Here is a 24,193-nt window from a genome sequence, read left to right as displayed (position 1 = left end):
ATAATTTAGTGCTTCGTATATTGACAAGCCGCGGTATGAAATTTTCCAACCTAGATTCATCCATTAGGAGAGTCATTAATGAGAGAAAAGTTGAACAAATATGAAATGGGAACGAGTGAAGCAGTAGCTTGAAGAAACTATAATTCCAAAAATATAATTTTAATCCTTTTTATAGCAAAAGAAATTTGCAACGAATTTGCAAGAAATTTTGCTGCCCTGGTTGTTAGAAAAGGCTCTGCAAATCCTAGGAGTCTTAAAAACAAGGAAACCTGGCGGCGGAAGGAAACCTCTTGACAGTCGCACAATTCTAAGGAAGCATAAACTTCTTACCGAGGTGACTTTGTCTGGGTCGTTAGAGCAATCATAATTAGAATGAATAGGCTAGTACCGAGGCTCGGTTGTGCGGCACACTGATAGGCACACAAGTCGAGGGTAAGTTTTTAATTGGAAACAAGTTTGCGAGTCTGAACTTTTGTATAGCGACAAAATGGGTAAAACTGGTGGCATAATTTAACTCCGCCAGTTGCAAGATGAAGATAAATGGAGGAAAATCGTAGATAAACAGTGCGGGTTTCACTATCTACCGACGGCTTTTGGGAAGAATCACTAACACAGTGCAGTTGGGCGTGTTGTAAACCATGCTTTATAGAGCAGGAAGTTAGAGGTTGAGTTGAACAATGATAAAATCTAATATAAATGCAAATAGATGAGGAAACCGCTTGCTATGCCATACACAATAGACATTGCTTTACAGTTATGTGGGTTTATATATAGCTTTTTTTAAAATATTGACGATATACATTTTTTATATTTTGCATCGAGCCTGCCCCGTGGTACAGTCGTCAACTCAATCAACATGCCCATCATGGGCTCAATCCCGTTAAAAACCTGATTAGTTTATTTTCGCAAACCCTACTATTTTTAAAATCCAAACGAATAAGCGTTGAAAAATCTAGGACTTAATATTCGTGTCATTAGATAATCTGTGTGAGGTTGAGCACCGATGATCTCGGATGAACGGTGCTCCATTGTATACTGAAATTCGTCTCATATGGCTTCATAGCTACAGCCATACACAGCAAAGTCTGTATAAGCGGATATTACTTCCTAGTAGGTATGTCCTAAAGGAGGTGTAGTAAAGATATGATCCCAGTACGATTGTGTCGTTGTCCAGCTTTATTCTTCAATCGAATTGGTTATCCGTAATTGTTTGGTTCACCTATAACAGAAGAGTGAGTCTTGCTGGGTGTGAACTAGAGACATACATACATTTGCACCCAAAAACGATCATAGTTTTGGAAGTGTGCCTGAGGTTATATTCGAACATGTTTTTATTCATTTTGCTGAAAGGAGTATAATTAACCAACAAATATAAAAATTAAGACAAATAGATTCATAGAAGTTATTAATTTAATGTCTAAGCAATGTAGTTAGATAGTTTATATTTATGCAACAGCATAACCGTATGCTATCCATTTAAATAATGTGAGATAGAATTAAACCGACTTCATTATATCCGTAAAGCGATTCGTGTCCACGCATTGGTAGCGAAATTAATGCAACCCCGCATCCTTGCTTTAAGCCTTTCAAGCCGATGAAAAGAAACCTTCCCTTTCACTGTGCCGTGGAAAAAAGCTAATTCTACGATTTCCATGTTGTAGCTCATCATCGCTGCATACGAGTGCTACCGCTACTGCATATTGCATGAGGCGGCGAGCGTCAAACGAGAACATAAAAGATGAGTGTCCACATGCTAACTGGCATACACTGCACCGCACGTCACTGAATCGCCCCGTTGTGTGAGTATGGCAATTACATTCGTCATGATTTGCAACATACATTTTATTATCATAAGGTGATATTTTCTCTCTAGCTGCGAGAAGAGAACGGGAATATACAAACCAAACCCATATGAATATTCAAACGAAGCTAACACTTTAGCGTGCGAGGAAACTTTTGCTCTAGCATCGCTCGGATGATGCTATTTTTGGAGAGCCGAACCAGAACGACCAGAAAACGTATGGTGTATGCCCACTGGCGTGATTTTGTGTCCTCTAGCTACAAACTCCAAAGCTCTTAGTTGGAATTCTCACAACGTTGCTGGTAACCCACTAATGCGCTGGATTATAAGCAATCTATTGTGCTGCTCAGTTGTTTCTGTTGCAATGCGTTCGCCAAAACTTGAAGCTAAGAATGTTGTGTGTTAAGTAGATGGATTAAAAACAATTTAACTAGCAGGCAGATAGTGAAAACAAATGTCAACTTACTGCATAGAACATTTTATTTTGTTTTGTTTTTTCTGTGTTCATCTTTTCAACGACTTTCGGCAGCAAATTGAGAATGTCTGCATCAATCGGTAAGATAAAGAAAAACGTAATCCACACGGGTAAGCATGTTCGAAATGTTCGCGCGCAACACAAGAAACATTCCACAAACTCACGTTATGTTGCATGTTTTATGCTGCGGTATTCCGTGCCTCTAACTCGTGTTTGTTGACTGGCGAAGATATCTCCCGTCTGCCTCGTTCATGATACTGGGATAATATCGAATAAACATCCAAGATGACTGGTTTGAATCGTTGCAAAATACAAAAGAGCGAAGCTTTCGAAAGCAACAGTTAACATCGCTTAAAATGCATATTTTATGAACGATATTGGATGTTCCGGATGTTGAAATACTTCAATGTGCTGTTTGAGTTTGTTTATTAAATTTGGTTTTTTCATCGAATCAATTTGGACAATTTTCCGCTTCGAGCTGATATGGATGTTTTGTAAAATCATTTAAAGATTATACAATTCAAAGCAGTCTCTCATCATGTGCTCAAATTGAATCGTTTCCAATCATTCTCAACTAACTTTACCACGTGTATTGGCAGATATTGCCGTTAGCATGTTTTTATTTTTGATTGCATTTTCATTTTTTTAGTAAATATTGCGATTCCCTAACTTTTGTGGTTTGCAAATGTTTGGTAGAATCTAGTTCCGAGCGATGTTTCTTTTTGGTATCTCTAGGGCATGGCGATTTTTTTCTCCATTATATCCCATCCCCAAAACGAGATATTTTTAATGGATTCCGCACCGTACAAAAAGTAAACCATTCAACGCATTACCTAAAAGCAACATCCTCTGGTAGGAAAAATAATGCAGCATATTTGCTTGGCAGTAGTCGTACGACGAGATCGTCTTCTTGGAGATGGTCTGACAGGACGAGATTCTCACAAGTTGCGTTTTTATTGCAAAGAGAGGGATGTAGTTCCTTTTTTGTTGTATGAGCTGTTGGTTTCACTGATTCATTTGCAGTGAGAATTTTTTTAAATGACCTATCTACAATTGAAAAAGAAATGACTTTCCATAAGTTTTTTTTAATCAGAAAAGGGCACATTGCACACTTATTGCGTCAATTAATAAAGCATAACATTTTAAATTATTTTAACATTTAACATTTATTTTAACGAACACCTTAAGGAACATGTAAAAAATTTTGGAATATATTAATACAACGACCATGAAAATGTGTATACATTATCTTACACTAATTTTTTATCAGAAAATGTGTTAAAACTTTAAAGTTTTTATCGCTTCTTTTTTTTAATGATATGTTTAAAAAATGTTTTTTAGTGCAGTTTTTAAGTGTTCGGGTAAGACGGATACCTGATATGAAAGATGGACTCCTTTAGAAAACGTTGGAAATTGAAAAAGTTTATAAAATTTTAACATATTCCATTGATTTTCACGTCCTGGTACGTACATAAACCAATTGCAACGACGATTCATTCAGCCGTGAATTTAGGAATTGTAAGCACCGCTTCTAATATATCATAGAATGCAGAATCTAAAGCATATATCACTAACAGCTGACGTTTTTCCAGCTTACACAAAAACTGTCTTTAACTTCACTTTAGGAAATTACTCTGCGGAAAATCCACGACTCCATCATGTTTGAGGGACTTGTTAATAGGTCAAGCCATTTTTTCCATTGAAGATTGAACTTTTATGTATTATATATGTAATAACATAGTATCTCTCACGGCTCAAAGACTCTATGAAAATTAAGAAAAAAAAAATAGTATCACTCATCTATTCTTGAACGATTTCATATCAGTGTTCCCTCTTTGTCTGGATTAAAGTTGTCCAACTCTTGGCAAGAATTGCCTCATCAGCGTCGAGCGAGTAATAGCATAACGCATGACTGCTATGTTGACCGGTGTTTCATTTCTCGTTAATTTCAATATTTTCTCTAGTTGCTGGAAAGTTTGTGTCTTCGAAATATCCGTATTAAAGATGTTTGATGAAATAGATTCATCACCAATTGATATAAGAAGTAAAATAACTCAACAAATTCGGTGTCCATCTTTCCCTACGACAGAGTGTCCGACTTTCCCGCTTTGGTGTCGGGATTCATAAACCACCAAAAATAAGATTTTTGATTCTTGTTCTTTCGCCATTTTTTTTTTTTCTTGATAATCACGACCACTCACTCATGTAATAAAACATCTGAAAATATAAACAATGCAAGGCTCAAAACCACAAGGATCTTGATGTAGTCCCCAAACCAAACACAGAAAAATCAAGATTAAAATTTGCTTGTGAGAAAAGGCAGGGTCCTTTTCTTATGGCCCTAAGCGGGCGCTTAGTTTGGGTATTTCTTTTGCAAACCCGACCGGGCACAATCGATTCCCAACATGATCGTCCCCGTAGCAAGGACATAACTAAACCCCGGCTACACGGAACTAATTTGTCTCGGAAGCCTGTTTAGACCGGTATACTCACTAAAGTGTTACGTTAAATAGAAAGACATTTTTTAAACTAAATTTTTTATTCTTCTTTCCAACGCAGTTACAATGAATAACATATTTGGTTTCATAGAAGATATATTGTTCAGCACAAGATTAAACCATCTTATTGCTTGTGCCTTTTTTATTCTACGAATATCATATCAATATTTGGACCGGTTCTTCAATGTTATTGTTTTATTTTCAAATCCAAAAACCAAACTGCGTATTGTGTATCCCGAAAGTTGTGTGACTTAAAGCAAGGATTCTTTGTAACCCCTCTGCTTGTTCGGGGAGATATGATCTTGCATAAGCACCCGACCGCTCATACGTGCCGATAGCACAATGACATAACACAGTTTTGTTGGATTCAACTTTTCTAATGGAAAATCCTAGAGAATGAAGAGGCACTCACGGCCCAGACAACTTAAAGCCGAGAGTGAACAACACAGCAAGCTTCGAAACACCAACAAGAGTGCTCGAAAACTACTACACCGTGAGTCGACCCGTGTTTAGTTCGCTTGACTAAACTTCAATTATGATCGATTGGCCAGTGGTCATGAATCATACCCCCAAAAAAAGTAGAAAAAAGAGCAGAGAAATATAATATAAGCACAAAAGGTTTTGCTTCATGATGATGCAAAATTACGAAAAAATCGTCTATTGTAGGATAAAAAAGATACATACAAAAACCAACCAGCTAACGTACCAAACACGACCAACGAAGGGATGTACATTCGAGGTTGATTTGATTACGTGGTAATTTGATTTGACGATGAATAATGGCCATTGCCGTGAATGGTTGGTGAAGGGTCGCTGTTACTATGGCAAATTCTTGATGTTGGTAAGTGATTTTTTCCCCTTTTTTGGAATAGCAACGAAACGTAATCGTTTTAAGAAAGCAGCACAGGCTGTATCGTAATAAAGAATAAGTGGGTAAAAGGATTCGAACTAAGAAAGAGAATGAAGAATAGTGTATCATTTAATTTTGCAAAAAAAAAAAATCGCTTATTATGAGTATTGGTAAGAATATATGATTACTTAGCACACCATTAGTAGAGATAGTTCGCTATTAGCGCTTGCAGACCCATCAGCCCTCGTGTCAGAAACCATCTCCATAGCAAAATGAGAATGACAATCCGTCGAACATCAGAATCCAGCCGATGCTCTTAACCATACCACCATCATAAAAAGATAACGATTATGGGTGGGAACAATATAATCACAAATTCTTTGCACGTAGTCGCCGATTGGAGCTAAAAGCACAGGCGAAAGTTTATCTAATGTTTTTTGTTGTGTAGTAGCCGCCTGCACTGGACACATGGTAACAAGTTCGCGAACCACGCCTCTAGGTCATCTCGCCGTACTCATTGGTTGGGTCAGATGGGTACGCATGCGGTGCTCGTGCTGGGGCAAGCAAAATCTGTCAGTAACACATACCGTTTACCATCGATTATGATGGTTACGTTTAATTAATATGTTGAATGCTTCTGTTACGTAGTGCGTGTTTTGTGGTTCTTAGGTTTGAATCCTATATTATATCGTGATGTAAGTGTTTTATCCTATATGTTTTTTATAGCAGTTTATTGCTTACATGGAAGTGACAAGAAAAAGCTACCATTTTCTAGAATTGATTAAAATATTAACTAAACAGTTAGGTAAATAATTGTTAATTGACAATTGTAATTGTAATTGCAAAGTTGTAGTTCTCTGACGATGAAATTTTGGAAGAATTAATCACTATGATTTTTAATGTGAAAGCTGTATAAAAAATGTACATAAAAGTGTAGGTAAAAAAACTCCAAACAATTCCTAATTGTGAATCATACAAAAAAGAATCAAATTTTAAAGCTCCTTTTATTTCAAAATAATGTTTATTTTTGTTTCCAATTCCACCATGATTGACAACTACAATATGTTTTCGTGATATTTTGCATTAAAATAATGGAACCAGCATTACCGTAGGTACACATCTAGTTTTTTTTTAAATCTGTAAATAATGATTGCGATCGTTCCAATAACATTGGCGCACTTGATGAAGCGTCTGCTGTATACACAACATTATTGATTTGTCTGCTTACATATCACATTTAGCATGGTAAATACCTGAATGGATGTATGAGCTCGTACCTACGATTTGTTCACGAGCTTATGCTTCCGTTCATGAGCTTATGAAATCAAAGCGAAATTACTACACAGTACATTAACACCTGAAATCAGACTTAATGGACAAACACGCTTGTAATGTAATCATTTTGGGTAGCGAATCCCATTACACGTAACCTATTTACGCATCATTTATTTTATTGATGCTGGAACTGACTCTGGGTGGTTTGGGTTTCTTTTCATTCTACCGAAACCTCGAAATTGCCCTATACTGGTGCTTATGCTTACGCACAAAGATTAAATCAAATATTGATCAAAGAAGAAACCAGATGCGAAAAAAAATCTCTATGAATATTGAATACAGATTACTTCAAACAGTTTCATAGCAACGACCGTGGGAAATGAAAGATACGGAATGCTATGGAGACTTTGAATTACATTCTACTGTTGCAAGAAGAAGGTCTTCTAAATAGCAAAAGCTATCGAGCCATCGACTTGTAATCGTGTTCGATCGTCTGGTAATTATGTGTCACTGTTGGAGACGTGTCGATTCAGTTTCCCACCACATTTAGATGTCTGTTATTCCTGATTTTGCAAAAGAAAGAAATGTGAACAGTTAAATTGTATGAAACAAACCCCTTGTGGTGCTTATTAGCGTGGCAAATTTGGTCGAAACAAAACTGTTGGTGCTAACGACATTATTTCCCACAGAGTGAGAAGCCATGCTGGGTGGGTTTTCCACCCGTATCAAACTTTGCTTAAAACGGGTTTTTCCGGAAGGTTGCCAAAGACACGGGAATACAAAATGTGTTTTTAATTACATTTACCCACCGCTACGTCGAACCCGGGTATAGCCTGAGTTAACACATTCCAGAGGTCGCTTGCGTGCAAAAGTTCCAAAATGAAACGTTTAAAACGAATTAAAATGTGCATGCCGGACACGAACCACCAAGCCAATGGTGTCCAACGCCTGCACTAACCGGGGAACCAATGCCTGTATACTCAAAAAATTGACACAGACAATTTTATTACGAAAAACTAAACTTCACCATTTCAGCACAGCCGATCATCCCAGATGATGAAAAATGACCAAGTAAAAAAAAATGGAGTGAATTTTCATCGGCCTTCATTTCTGCACATGGGTCAGTTTTCATTGTGCAAGACAGAGAGAAACACGCATACATTCGCGTCCTAAAAAATCAACCGAGTAAAAGTTATAAATTAGGATCTTCCTGTTAGGCTTACCCTGTTCCTGGTTTGACCAACCGTAGGGGCGTGTGCTACTCGCCCAGTCGAGCGTGCTAAGTGAGTATGACGGTAACGGTTATTGCACCATATATACAGCACCCGGGTCGGCAACGTCAGCACACTGCACACCTTTAATGATGTTGCATAATTTATCGTTTTTCACGGCCTGCACCGTCAGCGCAGACTTTTCTAGACGGCCCATACGACTCGGCTCTGTGTGCGGAAGTTAGTTCGTAAGGGAACGAATGAAAGCTTTTGGATAGAGATGGAAAAGTTGACCCAAAAAAAGCTTTTCTACCAATTGTGCAACACATGCACATGGAGAACATTGGAAAGTGGAAATTTCTGCTTCAGGCAGTTATGGTGCCACTAAAAGTGGTCGTATAACGCGTGATATTTCTATAAATAGGGGATTACAACATGAGGCTGCGAGAACTTAAAAAATGGGTTTTTTTGAATGTTTATCTTGTTAGTTTTTAGATAGATAGTTATGGACAGTTTTTCATTATGGTGGACATTTTACACAACAGACTCGTACTGTTCGATCTTTCAATAGCTACTTATTTATAGTTAACATTATAGTTGTTCCGATTTTATGATCACCGTTGACAAATAAACGGAGAGCAAACATTGAATAAAATACAGAATGAAGCGAGTTGCCCCAGGAAAGGCTAACATCTCTTTTTAGAAGGATTTATAGCGGTTATTTTTCAATTAAACCTTTGCATTTAAATCAAAGATCGACACGCATGTAATCAACAATATAGCAGAGAAATACAAAAACAGAACACAGCAAATGGTTGGGGATATAGAGGGCAAAAAACTCCCTGAAGTTTGTGATAAAGTTGTATATCCCAGAGCATAAAAGCGTTCATAAAATTGAGTATGCACAAGAATGGCGGATGTTTACCGTGGCAAATATTTACTCAATGTGAATAGCGTGAAGCTGTTCCGACGAACCGAGTAAGTCGTCTGAAAAGAGCCCGGTCATACGGTTTATTTGATTAGAGCGAAATGGTGAGAGATTGGCTTCGTCCTTGTTAGTACTTTTTGATTGTCAAGGAAGGTCATCGTCAAAACAATAATCACTAAAGCATCAGCCAATTTATCAGCCAGTGGTCTTTTTTTATTCACTATATCATTCGGAAAGACCAATCAAGGCAAAAATCGGCTAATCATTGTTTAGTTCACCATTTGACCCAGATCATATGACAAGGTCAAAGGAATTATTTATCAATTATAAAAAAACAGGCCTAAACCATTTTTTTTTTTCAAAACTCTTGCAGTACTCTTTGCCTGTCTAGCTATGATGGTTAGAGGACATGGTACACCTATTTTGTTTTGTCTAATTGAACTTCAGGGAGCAGCATAAAATCGACATGTAGAGTTAATAAATAATTCAAAAAAATCTCTTAAAAAGTTTCAATCGGCCGCGTATTTTTTTAAATTATTTGATGTCATATGTGATTATTGTATTTTGTTTGTTTTGTGTACAGTCTGTTCCCGAGTTACACAGTTCTCGAAAAACGCGAATTTTTCTTCTCCTTATTCGGTCGGTAGGATTTGATCTCCTATACTTTTCGCATTCGTGAATTGTACATTCAGAGGTGTGACTATTTAGTTTCATTATGGGTTGGATCATTGTACATTCTCGCTATGTTGTGTTTTTTTTCTTATTTATCTGTTATGATTGTGTTCTTGATTGTTGGTGTATGGTGACTGTAGCCAGTTTTTTTAATTGTAGTGATTATTTTGTTTATTTTTTTTTGTTGACTTTATTCAGTTTTATGAATTTCTCTTTCTTTGTGTCTCGATCACTGAATTATTGTTGTTGGTGTATTTTTTTAAGTTCCTTTTGCGTAGAGTGATTTTTTTCTATTGGTTTTTTTTTCTTCTTCCATCAGTACGAGGTTTGAAAGATGAGGGCTTTGATTAAAAAAGATTGTGATGGTAAACCAGACTGGTTTTGTGCTATTTATTCTGTAAACTTGTTTCTAGTGTTTATTGTTTTTTATTTATTATTATTATTATTATTATTATTATTATTATTATCCTTCTTCTTCTTCTTCTTCTTATTATTATTATTATTATTATTATTATTATTATTATTATTATTATTATTATTATTATTCTTATTATTATTATTATTATTATTATTATTATTACTATTATTATTAAACTTTTTTATGTTGGTGGTCATCCTAGTTTGTCCCTGTGGCATCTTATTTCAATCCTCAAGTGATTGAAAGGATATCCCGAGATTCATTTACGGACTTACGTGGATTAGAAAATACGCGGTTTTCGAAATTTTAGAGATCAATTGTCAAATCAGTACAATTTGTCCAATGCAGTATAAATTGCATTTTTACTTAAAAAAAAATAATGCACGATGTTCTACACGAATCATATCAATGAAATGATAAAGTGTATAAATATACTAACTTGAATGAAAATCACCAAGTAATCAAATTTATTTTGGCCGAAAATCGCAAAATTCGACTTATCCTTCGGATTCCTCGGGAATGCACAAACCCTGTAACTAGGGAACAGAATGCACTGTCACATATTTTAGTAATGAGATATCCGACCGCATGTCATACAGACTCGAGAAACTGTAGCATCAGTTTGGGATTAAGTAATAATCGTTATATGGACCTAACATCACACATACTTTCAACAAACCTTGTAACAAGTGTACACGTCATACTAATTGATTATATTGCATTGTATGATTATGATGTAAGTATATATTCCAAATTCTTGGTATACTCCGATAGATCCGGTAATTTATTCATCATTCGCTCTTGCTTTCGCAGACAAAAAAAAAATGGATGCCAAATTTCATCAAACATTCCCAATACAAAAACCAAAACGAAACCACTCCGCCGGAATGTGGCGCACTGGAAAGGGAAGCAATTGATTTGCGCCGGTGATTTATTCGCAAAATGCGAAACAACCATCGCGGACGTCCGTTTTCGAGCGTAGGCAATGGTTATTTCAATTGTGGAAAACGATTCTCGCCACCGCCAACGCGCTAAACTGGCATTTCATGAATGAAGAACCAATTCTGCCAAACCGGGTCCAAACGAGATTCTTGGAACAATTCCCCGACCCCGCCAGCCGTTTCCGAGCCGCTATGGGTACGGTGTGTCTGGCAGTGCAACGCCCTTTTTTATAAGGGCCATCCTACGCACAAACCTTTGCCCGTCCTTGGATTGGGTGGCGTGTGTCACGGCCATATCGTACACGAGCAGTTTTACAATTTCTTTAAAGGTCAAAAATCACTCAGCACGAGCAATCACACGCACACACATGCATGATGTTGTTGTGGATATCCTTTTTCCACTGGCTGAATGAAAAGAATACGCCGACATGGCGGCGACTCGTGGTTACGTTTGTGTGTGGAGAAAAGTTTTGATTACTACACGGCTGTTCCATGAAGGGTTTCTTCTTAATTTCAATGTTTGACAAAGTACTTTGTACCTTTGGCAGACATTTTAGCTTGTATAACTTCCCTAAACAGAATTCTTACGAATTTAGAAATGTCACTTTAAATTCATGCTTTCTCTTTCGAGACTATACCCCTTTTTCTGCGACTTGGCAGCGAAACGTTTACGACAAACACACTACACGTATTTTGCCGCACAAGAGGGTTTCGTATTTAGTTGCTCGAAGGCATTTAGAACGACCGGTGCGCAAATGTAGCGAACGGTGTAGCAGTGAAGTAAATAAAATTGCGTTCATTTACGGTTCAGCGCAAACTTCACATGCTGTTTGGAAGGAAGGAAGAAAAACTGAAGCGTTACGAGGGGTTTTCTACAAGTGGAAGGGGTTATATTATGCCGAGAAGAGCTTTTGCAGACTGTTAAACAGGAGGATAGAAGGTCGCTTTCACTTGCTGCACAGAAAGGTTTTCGACGATGCATGTATGCTTTAAGATAATTAATCGGTCAGAATATTCCCCTAATGGGTACAGGATTGATAAATTCAATTATACTCATTTACATTAGCGTTTACAGGTAGGAATCCAATGTTATTACAATCATTCTCCGATATACGCTGTCGTATGAGCGCAAAAGCGTACCTCGAGTTTTCGCGTATAGCGGATTCCTATGAAAAAAATAGTTTACTACTGGTTTGAGGGTCTTACAATATCGACGCAGATTTTTTAATTAAATATTTTTATTGTAAAACAGCTATCTTTTGCCCAAATTCGATGTAACATGCTTTTTGATCATTAGTGATATTCAAAAAGAGCATAACATATTTCAAAATATTCAAATATGATCAAAACACACACAAAAACTAACCATTCTAAACCTTTGTGATTTTTTTTTTTCATTTCAACCAGTATCTTTTGCTATTTTGCTATCTTCTGTAGTATTTGAAACTTTTCTGTGTCAAATCAGTGCAAATTGCTAAAACAAACTTTTAAATTGGGAAATCCGAGTATCTCCGAATCGACGTATATCGGGGACTACTTGCAGTTTTAAATACAGATCAAAGGCGGATTAACACGAGTGGAGGCCCTAAGCGGTCTTTCTGAAGTGTCCAGCGAGATGTTGAGGAATACGCACTAAATTAAAGAAGCATAAAGAAGCAAATTTACTAGTTACCAGGGGGTGGGCCCCTTTTTTCAGGGCCCCACGCGGCCGCTTAGTTTGCGAAGTGCTTTATCAACCCCTGATACATATAGTTCCCAAAACACGCTATTAACGTCAACCGCGGATTTCACGGTGTTAATACAAAATATACCCAATTTTAGTGTAGTTTAGTTGGTGGTTTTAATCATCAAATGCTTATTTTACATACTATCGAACCCATAAAATTTGTCTGAAGAACTATCTTATTCAGAACAACTGCGTATCTCCAAATCCTCGTTGTTCCTGCGTATGATGGAGACTGCTGGTATTCCGAACAAATAATATGTTTTTTTATTGTTCTGTTTATGCGTATACATATGTTGCTATGTATGCTAAGTTGCTATAAGTATGAGGTATTTCGGTAGTTGTTTAGTAGTAGTTGAGATTTAGTAGAATTTAGTATCTTTTCTAAATTGTTTCGATTCGGTTAAGTGTAAATGATTGCACAGGCTACAGGGCTTTACAACAACAAATTGTTTTCAAACGATTTGTTCGGAGTTGTGTACGATATCTGTTACTTTCGCAAGTCTAATTTTTTTATAATGCCTATGTTAGAAAAACTGTAATTAAATCCAATATCAGTGCTTGGTTGCCGTACCTAGATCTTTGTAGAAGCCAATGAAGGGAAAATGTGGGTTCGAAATAAAATGAATGGAAAAGTAAAATCATTTCATTTGTCGAAATAGATAATTATGATTATTATTATATTTTTTTAGCTGTTTCACAAAACTTATTACTAAACGCTAACAATATTATTGCAAATAAGTATGATTAAATAATACATGACATAATAAACATTATTTTTCAGTATATCGAACAAGGAAACAAACTAAAAAAATAAAATAAAACAAAATCATGCTTTGCACACGTTTTATACAAAATAATAAAGTGTAATAAAGAGGCCACCTTGAGCTAAATTGCTCAACCAAACGAACCCCGGCGGTCCTTCGTGCCATGAATGCTCGAGATGCATCCTCCTTCCATGCACATTCACTTTCTTTCGTGGCCCACCACCTTTGGCGCATGAAGCACACTCGACCGGAATGAAAAGCGGGTCAGTGAAGCTTCCGATGCCGAGAAGAAAAGAATCATTCCTTCCACAAGCACTAAACTCCTTTTGAATGCAAATGCAATACAGATCCCGTTTCAGTTGAACAGAAGATGTTAGAAGGGCGTAATGCGAGCGGGGAAAACAACTGCAGCGTATCCTCTCGACACACGCACACACTCACACACAACCACACACACACACTTATCACAGGAAGCTGTTCCCATTTCGAGTATTATCCGCTGCAATCTGTTCGGGAGTTAGCTACCATGAAAAGGCTCGGCTTGCAATGCTTTCCTACCTTGTATGGCTTTTTGTTTTCTTCCTCCATGTTTTCCTTTCCTATGATGGTAGCGGATTGGTGTGAATTACGATGTGTCGATGCGTGGAACAAACTTCGGCGAAGGGTTTTTAATCACAGGGATCGGGAGAAGAGGGCACTTTACTGCTGGTTCGTCTCTGCACACCCGCCAAAAGCCGCGGAATAAATCGTGCTGATTAGTGTGAAACCTTCACGCAAAAAGCAGCACCAACAGAAGCTAAATACCAGCGCACCTCTTTTTTGACAGCTGGCTCTGGCTGCAGCAAACAACAAACACGACCGCGCGAACCGAACACACTGTGAGCAATGTGAGATAAAAGCGCGTGAGTTGGTTGATTCGAGCTCCACCTTTCGACAGCAAAGAGAACCAGAGAGGCACAGTGCGTGAGTTTGCTCGCTCTGCTCTCACAGTTTCTGTTGTTTGCAAACATCTATAGACCCATCTGGACAAATGCTATGAGGGTAAAAGTAAGGGCTATTACGGAGAATTTTACGAATGGTTGTCTGTTTTAATCGGTTGGGTTAAATCAACTTTGCAAAGAATTTTTTTGTCAAGTATCAATAAAAAAAAATAAAAAAAATATATTTGAAAAAGCGTTCGTTATCTTATTTTTTCACGTAACGAAAAAAATGTAATTCTTCGTACAGATGGAGCTAGTTCCTTTTTTGGAAACTGAACCTCGACAGGAACTGTAGAGTCTGTGGTAATTACCATAAGACCACCGGAACAATACCAATATTATGATGGTAACAAAACATAAGTAAGTGCTTTTGGATCAACTGTTCCTACTGTACATACAGTTTAAACAAATTGTAGTGATTAGCTAAAAAACTTGATTAGCTATAGTGTCTAGTAATATTTTCGAAATTCATTTTTGTTCATGAACAGTTGATAAACCTATAGTTATTGATTAAAATAATATTCTACTAACAATTAATCAATTCATTCAAGGTGAATTAATCATAAAACTAATGAATTTATAATTTGTATACGAATTCGACATTTCTTAGACCATTATCCGTGCAAATCGATTAACCGGCAACCGTCCGGTCCCGAGCTGCCCGGATAATCGACGTTCTTCTGTAAATATTACACTGTGGCTTGAAATTAAATTTTGAGTAGTTTAATAGTAGAATAAATTTATAGGTTTATTATTATTTTGCAACAACAACAAAAAATATCACGGTTCTAAACGATGTTTACACATCTTCAAACTTTTCTAGCTGAAAAAACTTATAATTTTTAAGAACTTATTATTATTAACTTATGTATGGATAGTACAGCATAAACATTGTATTTATGTTGCCTTAGGAACAACTCTAGACGAATTTAATCGAATTTAATTTATTTAATCATTAATTTTATCGTATCATTAAGGAGTTGAAAAATTCATACAATTCATTGAAGCTTCCCATCATCTCTAAAAGAAGCTCTTACGAATAGCTGTACGAATGTACGAATAGCTTGGGAATTTAGGACCTAAAATTGTCTGTTTTTAATGTTCATGTTGGAGCATCCTACAAATCTAGAGTGTAATTTGTTCCTAATAAAAGCTTTTGTATGCAAACATATTGTGCAAATGTGTGTCTAATGTGAAGAGCTTGTTAATCTAGCAATAGGATATGAACAATCAACATGATGTATCAATCGACGACGTTATCAAAAAAATTAATTTCAAAATTTAATGAACCAGGCAAACAGATTACGTTTTGATTTAATAACTAATTATATATTACCGAAATCAATATAATACATACACCGCAGGCTGATAAAACGCTTTTATTTGTAAATATTTATTTGTTTATTTATTTATTTATTCACATAACTGCTGTCTGAATTGAATTCTTAATAACATACCTATTAATTAAACTTATTAAATATTTGCTCGGATGATGGATCGGAAGGATGGTAAGGAGAGGTGATGGTCAAACAGGTCTGCGCAGGAATTAAACAATCTCACAGCACGTAACAAAGGGTCATTTAAACCAACTGAAGTGCGTCGATTTGGAACAAATAAAGGAGCACGAGGGCGTAAGGAACGAATTGGAACATAGAAATGCAGGGATGAAAGAATGATATGTGAATCCACAGCATTAGATATGAGTGAGGCAACAAACATTATTTGGGAAATGTGACGGCGTTTCTCCAATGATTCCAGACCCAACAGCTGGCATCTTTGCTCATAGTCCGGTAGGGTATCTGACGTGAAGCCGGGCATTTTGCTGACAATATACCGAGTAAATGATCTCTGCACTCTTTCAATCAATGTAAATGAGGTGGGACACCAAACAACAACACAGTATTTAAAAATCGGTCTTACCAACGAACAATATAACGCTTTTAAACACAGAGGGTCGGTTATGCGGATTGAAAAACGTTTTATCATACCGATTGTTTTACGAGTCTTATTATATGTTCTACTTTCTGGGACCAAAGTTTCTTCCTAAATAGCCAAATTTGCTTAAGCAGCTCATTTTGGCAAGCTAAAGATCGCTGCTCGAATTCGCCTTTTGCAGTAGTTAAACAGCATCAATGTTCCAGGTGGGTCTTTCAAATAGCGCTTAAGCAGCTTCTTTATGCCATGGTGCCGGGGATTATTTTTCGATGCGTTTTTTTTTTTCAAGCAAGCGTCATCGATAAGTAAACAAAAATAGTTTTTTCGTTTAAGTACATGTGTTTATTTTTAAATCCTTAACATTCATGAATTACAAAAATTCACACAATTTACTGCAATGAGATGATTGACGGCGTCAGACTTTGACACTTTGACAAGAGCCAGCTTGTACCGATGCCATGCATTAAAAAGCTATAAAGTTCCACCAAGCTCTTTACGCTTTCTTAACAAGCTTTCAAGTTCGTTTGTAAACCATACACATCAGGCTAACCAGCCACAAGGTTCCACAGAGTACCGAGTGTTTGTTAAAAATCGCCATAGTTCTGCAAAGTACTTCTTACCTCTTAATCAACCACAAAGTACGACATCGGAACGATTTTTCGTTAAATTGCCTTAAATCAGCTATAGAGTTCGAGCTGGTTATTTGGGTTGTTACTACATCTTATGTTTACAGGAAGTCTTCAGTGCAACTTTGTGATATTACTATGGTCGTTTTGTTCTTGTCTAGCATATTTGTTTAAATCCGGTTTGAATGAAAACGAAAAAAAGTGTTCAACGTAGAGCAAAGTGTAGCTGTCCACTTGGGAACTTCAAAGCTGCATAAAGGGAACCTACTTTCTCCCTTTCTTTATCATCCCACCACGTATTGAGTGAACAAACCATCACCATGGTGAGAAAAATACTAAGCGAACAAGTGTGTGTGTGTATTTGTATGTATTTAAAAGAGAGAGTGAGAGTGAACTAAAAACCCCTGTTCCTATCTCTTCGTTCATCCCTCGAGGAAAAACTCTATAGTCGACACGTGCGCGGATGCTGTCGTCCTCATTCTTCCCCTTTTCCAGGTTCGTCCCTGACCTTCCGTCTGATAGCAAAAACTGCATTCTCACCCGGTGCAACTTACTCGCTATTGAGCGCATAAGCGAGCGCCGTTTTACGACCATTTGTGGATCACTGTACCATTTTCCAAAGCGTTGAGCAGCGGTGGAAGTTGTGGTGGACAACTCCAACACACTGCTGTGGTGATGCCTTACCTTTTGAGGAAAGATAATGTCACCGCTCCATATACGTTTTGCCGGGGCTCCTTGTTCACAGTGAGCGGTGTAAGTGCATGCAATTGCAGCTGCAAGTGATGTTGTGGGTGCCGATAGACTGTTAACACCGGAGCGCGTTCAGGTGGAAGTTATGTCTGTTTGAAGTGTTGATGATTCTGGTATTATGCTGACATGCTTTGGAATGTTGGACAGTTTGAATGAGTTGAGTGGTGCTTGTGTTGTTTTTCATTTCACTTTAATTCCTTTTAATTTAGCTAGTTTGTACAGTTTTCGGCATACAGAAAGTAGTATGTGGATGATAAGAGTAAATAAGGCTCAATGTAAATACTTTAAAAAACGACACTATTTTTCTGTTTAACTTACTCACGATTTGTAACACAAGCATAGTTTGAAAAAAGTCATTCCCTGCGGTGAAAAACAAAATCAAGTATAATGCACTTTTCAAACATCAAACATCTTTTCGGAAACTACATTTGAGCTGCGAACCCCATTAAATCAAACCAAATTCAAATCAAACTTTTGAGCGTTTTAGCATACTTAAGCAAACTGAAAAAGTAAAGTACACTGGAAAAGTACAGATCAATTGGTTTTATTCCATCTATGTGCACGGTTCATGTATGCACCGTGTTAAAACACAAAATAACAGAACTATATATTTACATACTCCCGACGCTTCGACAACGACACTGTCCCTCACGTTGCAGAAAGTTGTGGCAGGACGTGCTCAGCGCAAAAGTTGAACCGTGTCCACCGAGCGGGTCCATACACACGCACACATACGCAGTCCATCCAGACGGCACAGATTGCTCAATGAACCATTCTGTGGCGTCTGCATTGGCCCTGGTCGCGGTGCTCATCTTGCCTGGGTGTTAAAGGAAAAATAAAAAATAAAAAGGTTACACGAGTTCATAGTTCCACTTCAACGCCATTTAAGAATGGCTCAACCCGGGCAAAGGGTTGTGCGGTACGGGCGCGAAGATATCTGAGTGGAGTAAATTAAATTAAACGTTTGGCAGAGACGATAGAGTAAATCACACGACCGCGTCGTCTGGAAAGTTAGTCTTGTCAGGATGGTGAGCACAAAAGCGTGCCCTTATTTCACCCACGCCAGCAGTAATGATGCTAAGGATGGTAACAGTACATGAAAATGGGTTGCGAAGGTCCTGATTGCAACATCACACTGACACACACACAAGAAGCGCACAGAAAGGAAAGGTAAAAGAAAGACAATGAAGAAAATCCATCCCATCTCGTGCCTTTGATCGATGATGAAGAGGGATTTCGTTAGTCAGCTTCTAGGTCGTGGACAAAATTTGACTTTTGATGATGCACGGATGAGTTAAGATAATTTAAACAGTTTCGAAACCCCATGCAAACTTTCGCTCGGTAATCACTTCCTAAAGGTCACCCATAAAGACCGTGCAATTTGGTGGTGTTTGTTGTGTGATCCCTTCTGCAAACAGCGTCGCAACATGAAAACGGGCGCATTTGCATAAAATATGCTCCGATTTATCATATGACCTTACTGCATCCATCCACCGGCAGGCTGGAGGAGGTGGGCACATTGAATTGACGCTGCTTGCAGTTATGAATTACGGAAAAGTCGAACGGAATAGGAATGATTATGCCACGTTGGTGGTGGTGGTACGAGATGAATGATGTACTGCTGTGAATCGGTCGGAAAATTTCGTCCATTTTGCCAAGCTCGAACGCCAAGCACCGTGAAAAGCCTTTCAATTTATGTGTCACATACAGCATCGATGAATGTGATCAAAAGGTTCGAGAACGTGAACGAGGAACGTGATTTAATGTTTGTGAGTATTTGTTCCGTTTGCTTTAGTTATTTGTTTTTCCTGAACCGAAATGAAATTATATTTATGAATGGATTTGTTTAAGTATTTCTGTTCAGCAACATATTTTTTAAAGCTTAATAATAATTTCAATTTTTTTTTTTTTTTGCTGAATTTGATAAAATCAATATTTTACTTAGTTTTGCCATAAATATTCTCCCGCTCTCCCGCAACTCACCGTGTAGGAAAACGCGCTGGTGATTGACAACACCAACCAGAGACGCATTCCGTAGCTAATATTGAATTTTTGACATTTTTCCATCCAACCGGGCATCCTTTTCCATATGATTGTGCTTAAACAGAAGTGGGAGAAATTCGAACGACACCGTGCCGTAGCATTACAATGCTAGCTTTAGCCAACTTTAAGGGATTTACTTTTTGTTTTACTTTTCACCCGCTACTCTTTGCACTCAATTGAACATTTTCATCACAGTATACAGACATATCAATGATGCATACAGTATACAGACATGGTGAGCAAGTTATACGATTTTTCCAACCTTGCCTGGTTGCTTCCGCTTGCAAGTATGTGGTAAAAATTTATATGAGAAATTGTTCAAGTTCAATAAACAGAAAGTTTGTTTCCGTAGCTTTCTGTTTGCACTCCTGTTGCTGTTTTGACGGCGTTCCTGCTGCTGTTGATGTGCAAAGCATTTGGCTTAGAGTTCCTGCAAAGTTTTTATGTGTGTTTGAGTTTGGGTGGGATGTGTTTATGATGATTAATTATTCAGCTTTTGTACAAGTTTTGAAATTCGGAACATGTCTAACACATAATCGTAGAAAATGTAAAAAGAAGCCGCTTTCGAGTTTTCGAGTATTTAAAAAAAGCTTTTATCGGAAAATACTGCTCTCTTCTTTTTTATAGCAGAGCGTAGTTTCGATCTACGGACCTCTGGGTTATGGGCCCAGCACGCTTCCACTGCGCCACTCTGCTGTGTCAAGATGAGGGTGATATTTTTATAACGCGTACTAATCCAGTTTCACACTGCACTTGGATATGTTTTCGTCATGAGAAAACGATTGATTTGCATTTAATATCCATATTAACTCTCCGCTCTAACGCCTTGTAATTGCTATAGCAAAAGTTGACTGTAGACATGAATTTCCATTAAGAATATGGTGCAGTCCCGGGAGCAAGAAACTCCCGAAAATTCTCTACATCCTTCATTTTGCACCGACAGCGTTATGCCGTTCAGTGAACCTTTCCGGTTCCTGATCAACGTTCGTGAGCTTGGAGAGGAATATAATAAAACTTTAAAGGGTGTTCTGACTATCCCGTGTACTTTACCCTGAGGATATATGAATGCAAGGTTGACGCTTTGGGTAGGGAATGGTTGATAAAATTGTTTGCGGAAAGTCTGCATCCGAAAAAGCAATAGCAACTGCAAATAATAAACCGTTTGTAGCAAAACGGTACGGTAAGAGGAGAAAACCCATTTCAATAAACGAAACAAATTGCGCAAACAATAGTCGCAAAACCGAGCATTGCAACCTCCACGTGTAAAAGCAACTGTTAACAAATAATTTCCACGAACTTCCGCAGACTGTGTTGCGGTTCCAAGAGATTGGACCCGGTGCCCTGCCTTTGTCTGCAACCGTGTCTTTGAAATACATAAGAAAGTTATTTACATTTGCACCAGGCAACAACAAATTACGGTCTTCTGGATTTGCCAACGGCGTTTTGGTTTGGTTTCTTCTTTTACTATTTTTCACAGCCCACGCTCCATGGACGCAAGGACATCTCTATGGCAAGGACTGCTTGTTTTTCCTTAGTGTACTTATTTGGATCGTCTAGACGGGTGGTTTTACAATTCCTCTCCTTGCTACACCCAGCATAAGCCGCTCGGTTAGTGGGAACAATCTTAAAAGTTGTCAGGATCCTCTTTGGGAGCACATAGAAAGAATGACGAACAAATAACATCTAGAACACTCCAACATGGTACCTTGTTCGAGATGGTTGCGCAACAAAAACAAAAAAACAAGTCGTGTTAAGGAAAATCTTTGCGGTTGCCATTGGTGATGACGCGAGGGAAAAGCTATTGGGAAAAGATCAAAGGAACTGGTTACACCATTTAATAAACGGTGCGATTCAACACATCACATGCGCATTAGATGGTACTCCTTACTCGATTCTGTATAATCAAAAGGTGATACAGTGAAACAAAATAATCGCTTTTTCATATCGTAGTATGGTTGTGTTAGGTGGATTTATCCCGACTTCTGCGCTTGAGGTTGCTGAAGCAGATGGTTTGGTTTCTTTTTTGGTTCGGTCCAATGCACTCCACCACCCAGACGAAGGATGGTTTACTGATATACTGGTTGAAGGGTGGCAGGTGAAACAGGGTGTCTGAAGCCTGCAGAAAATAAACGAAAACGTGTAAATCCTCTGTTCTGACTAAACATTACCATTTTCTTTCGCAGGTTTGCCGTTGTTGTGTTTTACCTCGCTGGCGTTTCGCCTGTTTCGGGTCGTGTTGTGCAATCGGTTTTCAATGCTCTCGGAAAACATACGATGACCGTCGGCACTACGATGTTTTGTGTTGAGCGAGGTAAAGGTTAAAACAGCGTAGGATAATTTACGTACCCTTTTCCCTGTGAGTAGTCAGTTGAAAGATTTTTGGAACATTAAGGCTCGGCAAGTACGTGGAGTTAAACTACGCAACAATGGAGTTATGCAAATTTTAATTTTAACCGGTCATGTGTCAAATCGGTTTAATATTCTTCAAAAATTGTCAAATGTAAAATAAAATGTCTTTCTGCTAAAATTTCACTAAAATTGATAAACAGACATATCTAACCGAATTTTCTATGGTGATGATTGAGTTCAGTAAAGAGTTGAGCGCATAAAAATATTACATTTAATACTAAAGAAAAAACTATTTTTCAACTATTTTTGGCTTAAAAACGTGCTATACGTAAAAGCCTGAGTTCCACAAAAGATTTTTGAACGCATTATTCCCGTTATTCGGGGAAATATTATAAAAGAATACGACTTACTAGCAATAAAAAAAACAAATGCAAGAAGGGAATTGGCAAAAATTATCACTGTTTATTGTACTGTTTTTAATTCGTCTCACCGTTTAACCAAAAAATAGTAAAGCCGTTTTGATAAAAGTAATGAAATTAAAGCTGAAAGAAATGGAAACATAATGATTGCGTTCATGATTGAAGCATTTGAGTAGTTTGAGTATAATTATATTCATACTCTACAATAAAATCCAATTCAATTCATTGCATATAATCAAATCGATACATCTGGAATCATTTAAAAAACAATAACAATGAAAAACGAACTTATCAAAACCATCACATCACTCAACATGCTGTAAACTCGTTTATTCATACCTGCGACCCAAGATTAAACTCATTTTTCTCTACCGTTCTCCATTCCTCGTCCTCGCTGAACCAGTCGTGACCCATTTCACCAGGACACCGACCAGACGAAACTTCATTCGGGGTGGCGTAGATCAGGGCTCAACGGACCGGATCCGGATCCTGTAAGTGTTCTTTGTTGTCTGGGACTACGCCGGTGGATAACCGTGGAATTTTGGCTTATTTATTTAACCTTTTTTTTTCGCGTACGCCCATTTTTTCATCATTTCTCTTGCACGGTGACTATAATAACAGACACGTGGCGATGTTTATAGCTAGACCAAGGGACTGTGCGTACCTTACCACCCCGCGTGCTCCCTTAATCGTAGTGTAGTTTGAAGAGGCTACAAATAAATTCAACCGACGTATACCACTCATCAAGTATGTACTCATTTTATATAAGTGTACGTGTGTGCATCTTGACTTGCTAACAAGAATAACACAACACCAGTAGACAGCGCCTCGCGACTATCTGCCCAGTGAGATGTTACGAACTTCATCTCACACGAAAGGTTTTTTCCCCTGTTTTCTCACGAAGAGATGCTGTGAGAGGGGACACAATATGTGAAAATAAGACTCTCGCAAAAGAATGCCGATGAGTGAGATTGTTTCAAAAAGCTTCAATGACCTACTTTCTGCTTCACTCGCTTGCATATTATCCCAGGAACACTACTAGCCGATATTGCTCGGAGTTTGAATTCCAGCCCTCCGGGGACCTATCTAGAAGGTTGAAAAAATAAAAGCTTTCAACAATTCGTTGCTTTTATGGGCCGATGAAGCATTTTGTGTGGGGAAAAAATCTTCCAACCGGTATTTGGTTTTATTACTTCCCACGGCTTTGTAATGCACAAGACGAAAGGTCAATGAACTAGGGAATCCGTTTTTCAACCGTTACGTAAAATGGTCTCTACAGTGTGAGCTCATAAAATCAAGGGTTATTGCATGGGCGGTATCAAGAGCAGTGTTATGTTGCTTTCGTCATCGTTTTCATTGACGTCACAGATTGTGTGAGAGAAACTTATGGAGCATATGACGTGCCGGATGTTTTAAATGACGTTCAATCACAGACATACGAAATTAATCAAATGTACGTCCATTTGCCCATTTAACAATACACAGTAATTTTAGGCAAAATGTTTGATGATAATTATGAATAAATCAAAATC

General features: G+C 37.8%; 1 protein-coding gene, 1 long non-coding RNA gene and 1 other non-coding gene across 3 annotated transcripts in view; 1 reads left to right on the top strand and 2 right to left on the bottom strand.

Annotated features, from left to right (window-relative positions):
• LOC5667992 (DNA fragmentation factor subunit alpha) overlaps window positions 1–14,463 on the bottom strand; it is a 28,069-nt gene extending 13,606 nt beyond the window's left edge. Inside the window, exon 1 of the mRNA XM_061659610.1 lies at window positions 14,118–14,463. Within this exon, the coding sequence (XP_061515594.1) occupies window positions 14,118–14,147 (30 nt within the window). The 5' untranslated portion in view covers window positions 14,148–14,463. The remainder of the gene's footprint in view (window positions 1–14,117) is intronic.
• Window positions 14,464–20,517: 6,054 nt separating this feature from the next.
• On the bottom strand, window positions 20,518–20,589 carry Trnam-cau (transfer RNA methionine (anticodon CAU)). Its single transcript has one exon. It is a non-coding gene; the product is annotated as a tRNA-Met (tRNA).
• Window positions 20,590–20,664: 75 nt separating this feature from the next.
• On the top strand, window positions 20,665–24,077 carry LOC4577801 (uncharacterized). Its single transcript, XR_009766321.1, has 3 exons — window positions 20,665–21,988; window positions 22,077–22,204; window positions 23,065–24,077. It is a non-coding gene; the product is annotated as an uncharacterized LOC4577801 (long non-coding RNA).
• Window positions 24,078–24,193: the final 116 nt, after the last annotated feature.

This window comes from Anopheles gambiae, chromosome 3 (assembly GCF_943734735.2).
Source record: "Anopheles gambiae chromosome 3, idAnoGambNW_F1_1, whole genome shotgun sequence".
NCBI lineage: Eukaryota > Metazoa > Arthropoda > Insecta > Diptera > Culicidae > Anopheles > Anopheles gambiae.
Note: the sequence above shows the minus strand (reverse complement) of the source record. Positions and strands in the feature narration are given on the sequence as shown.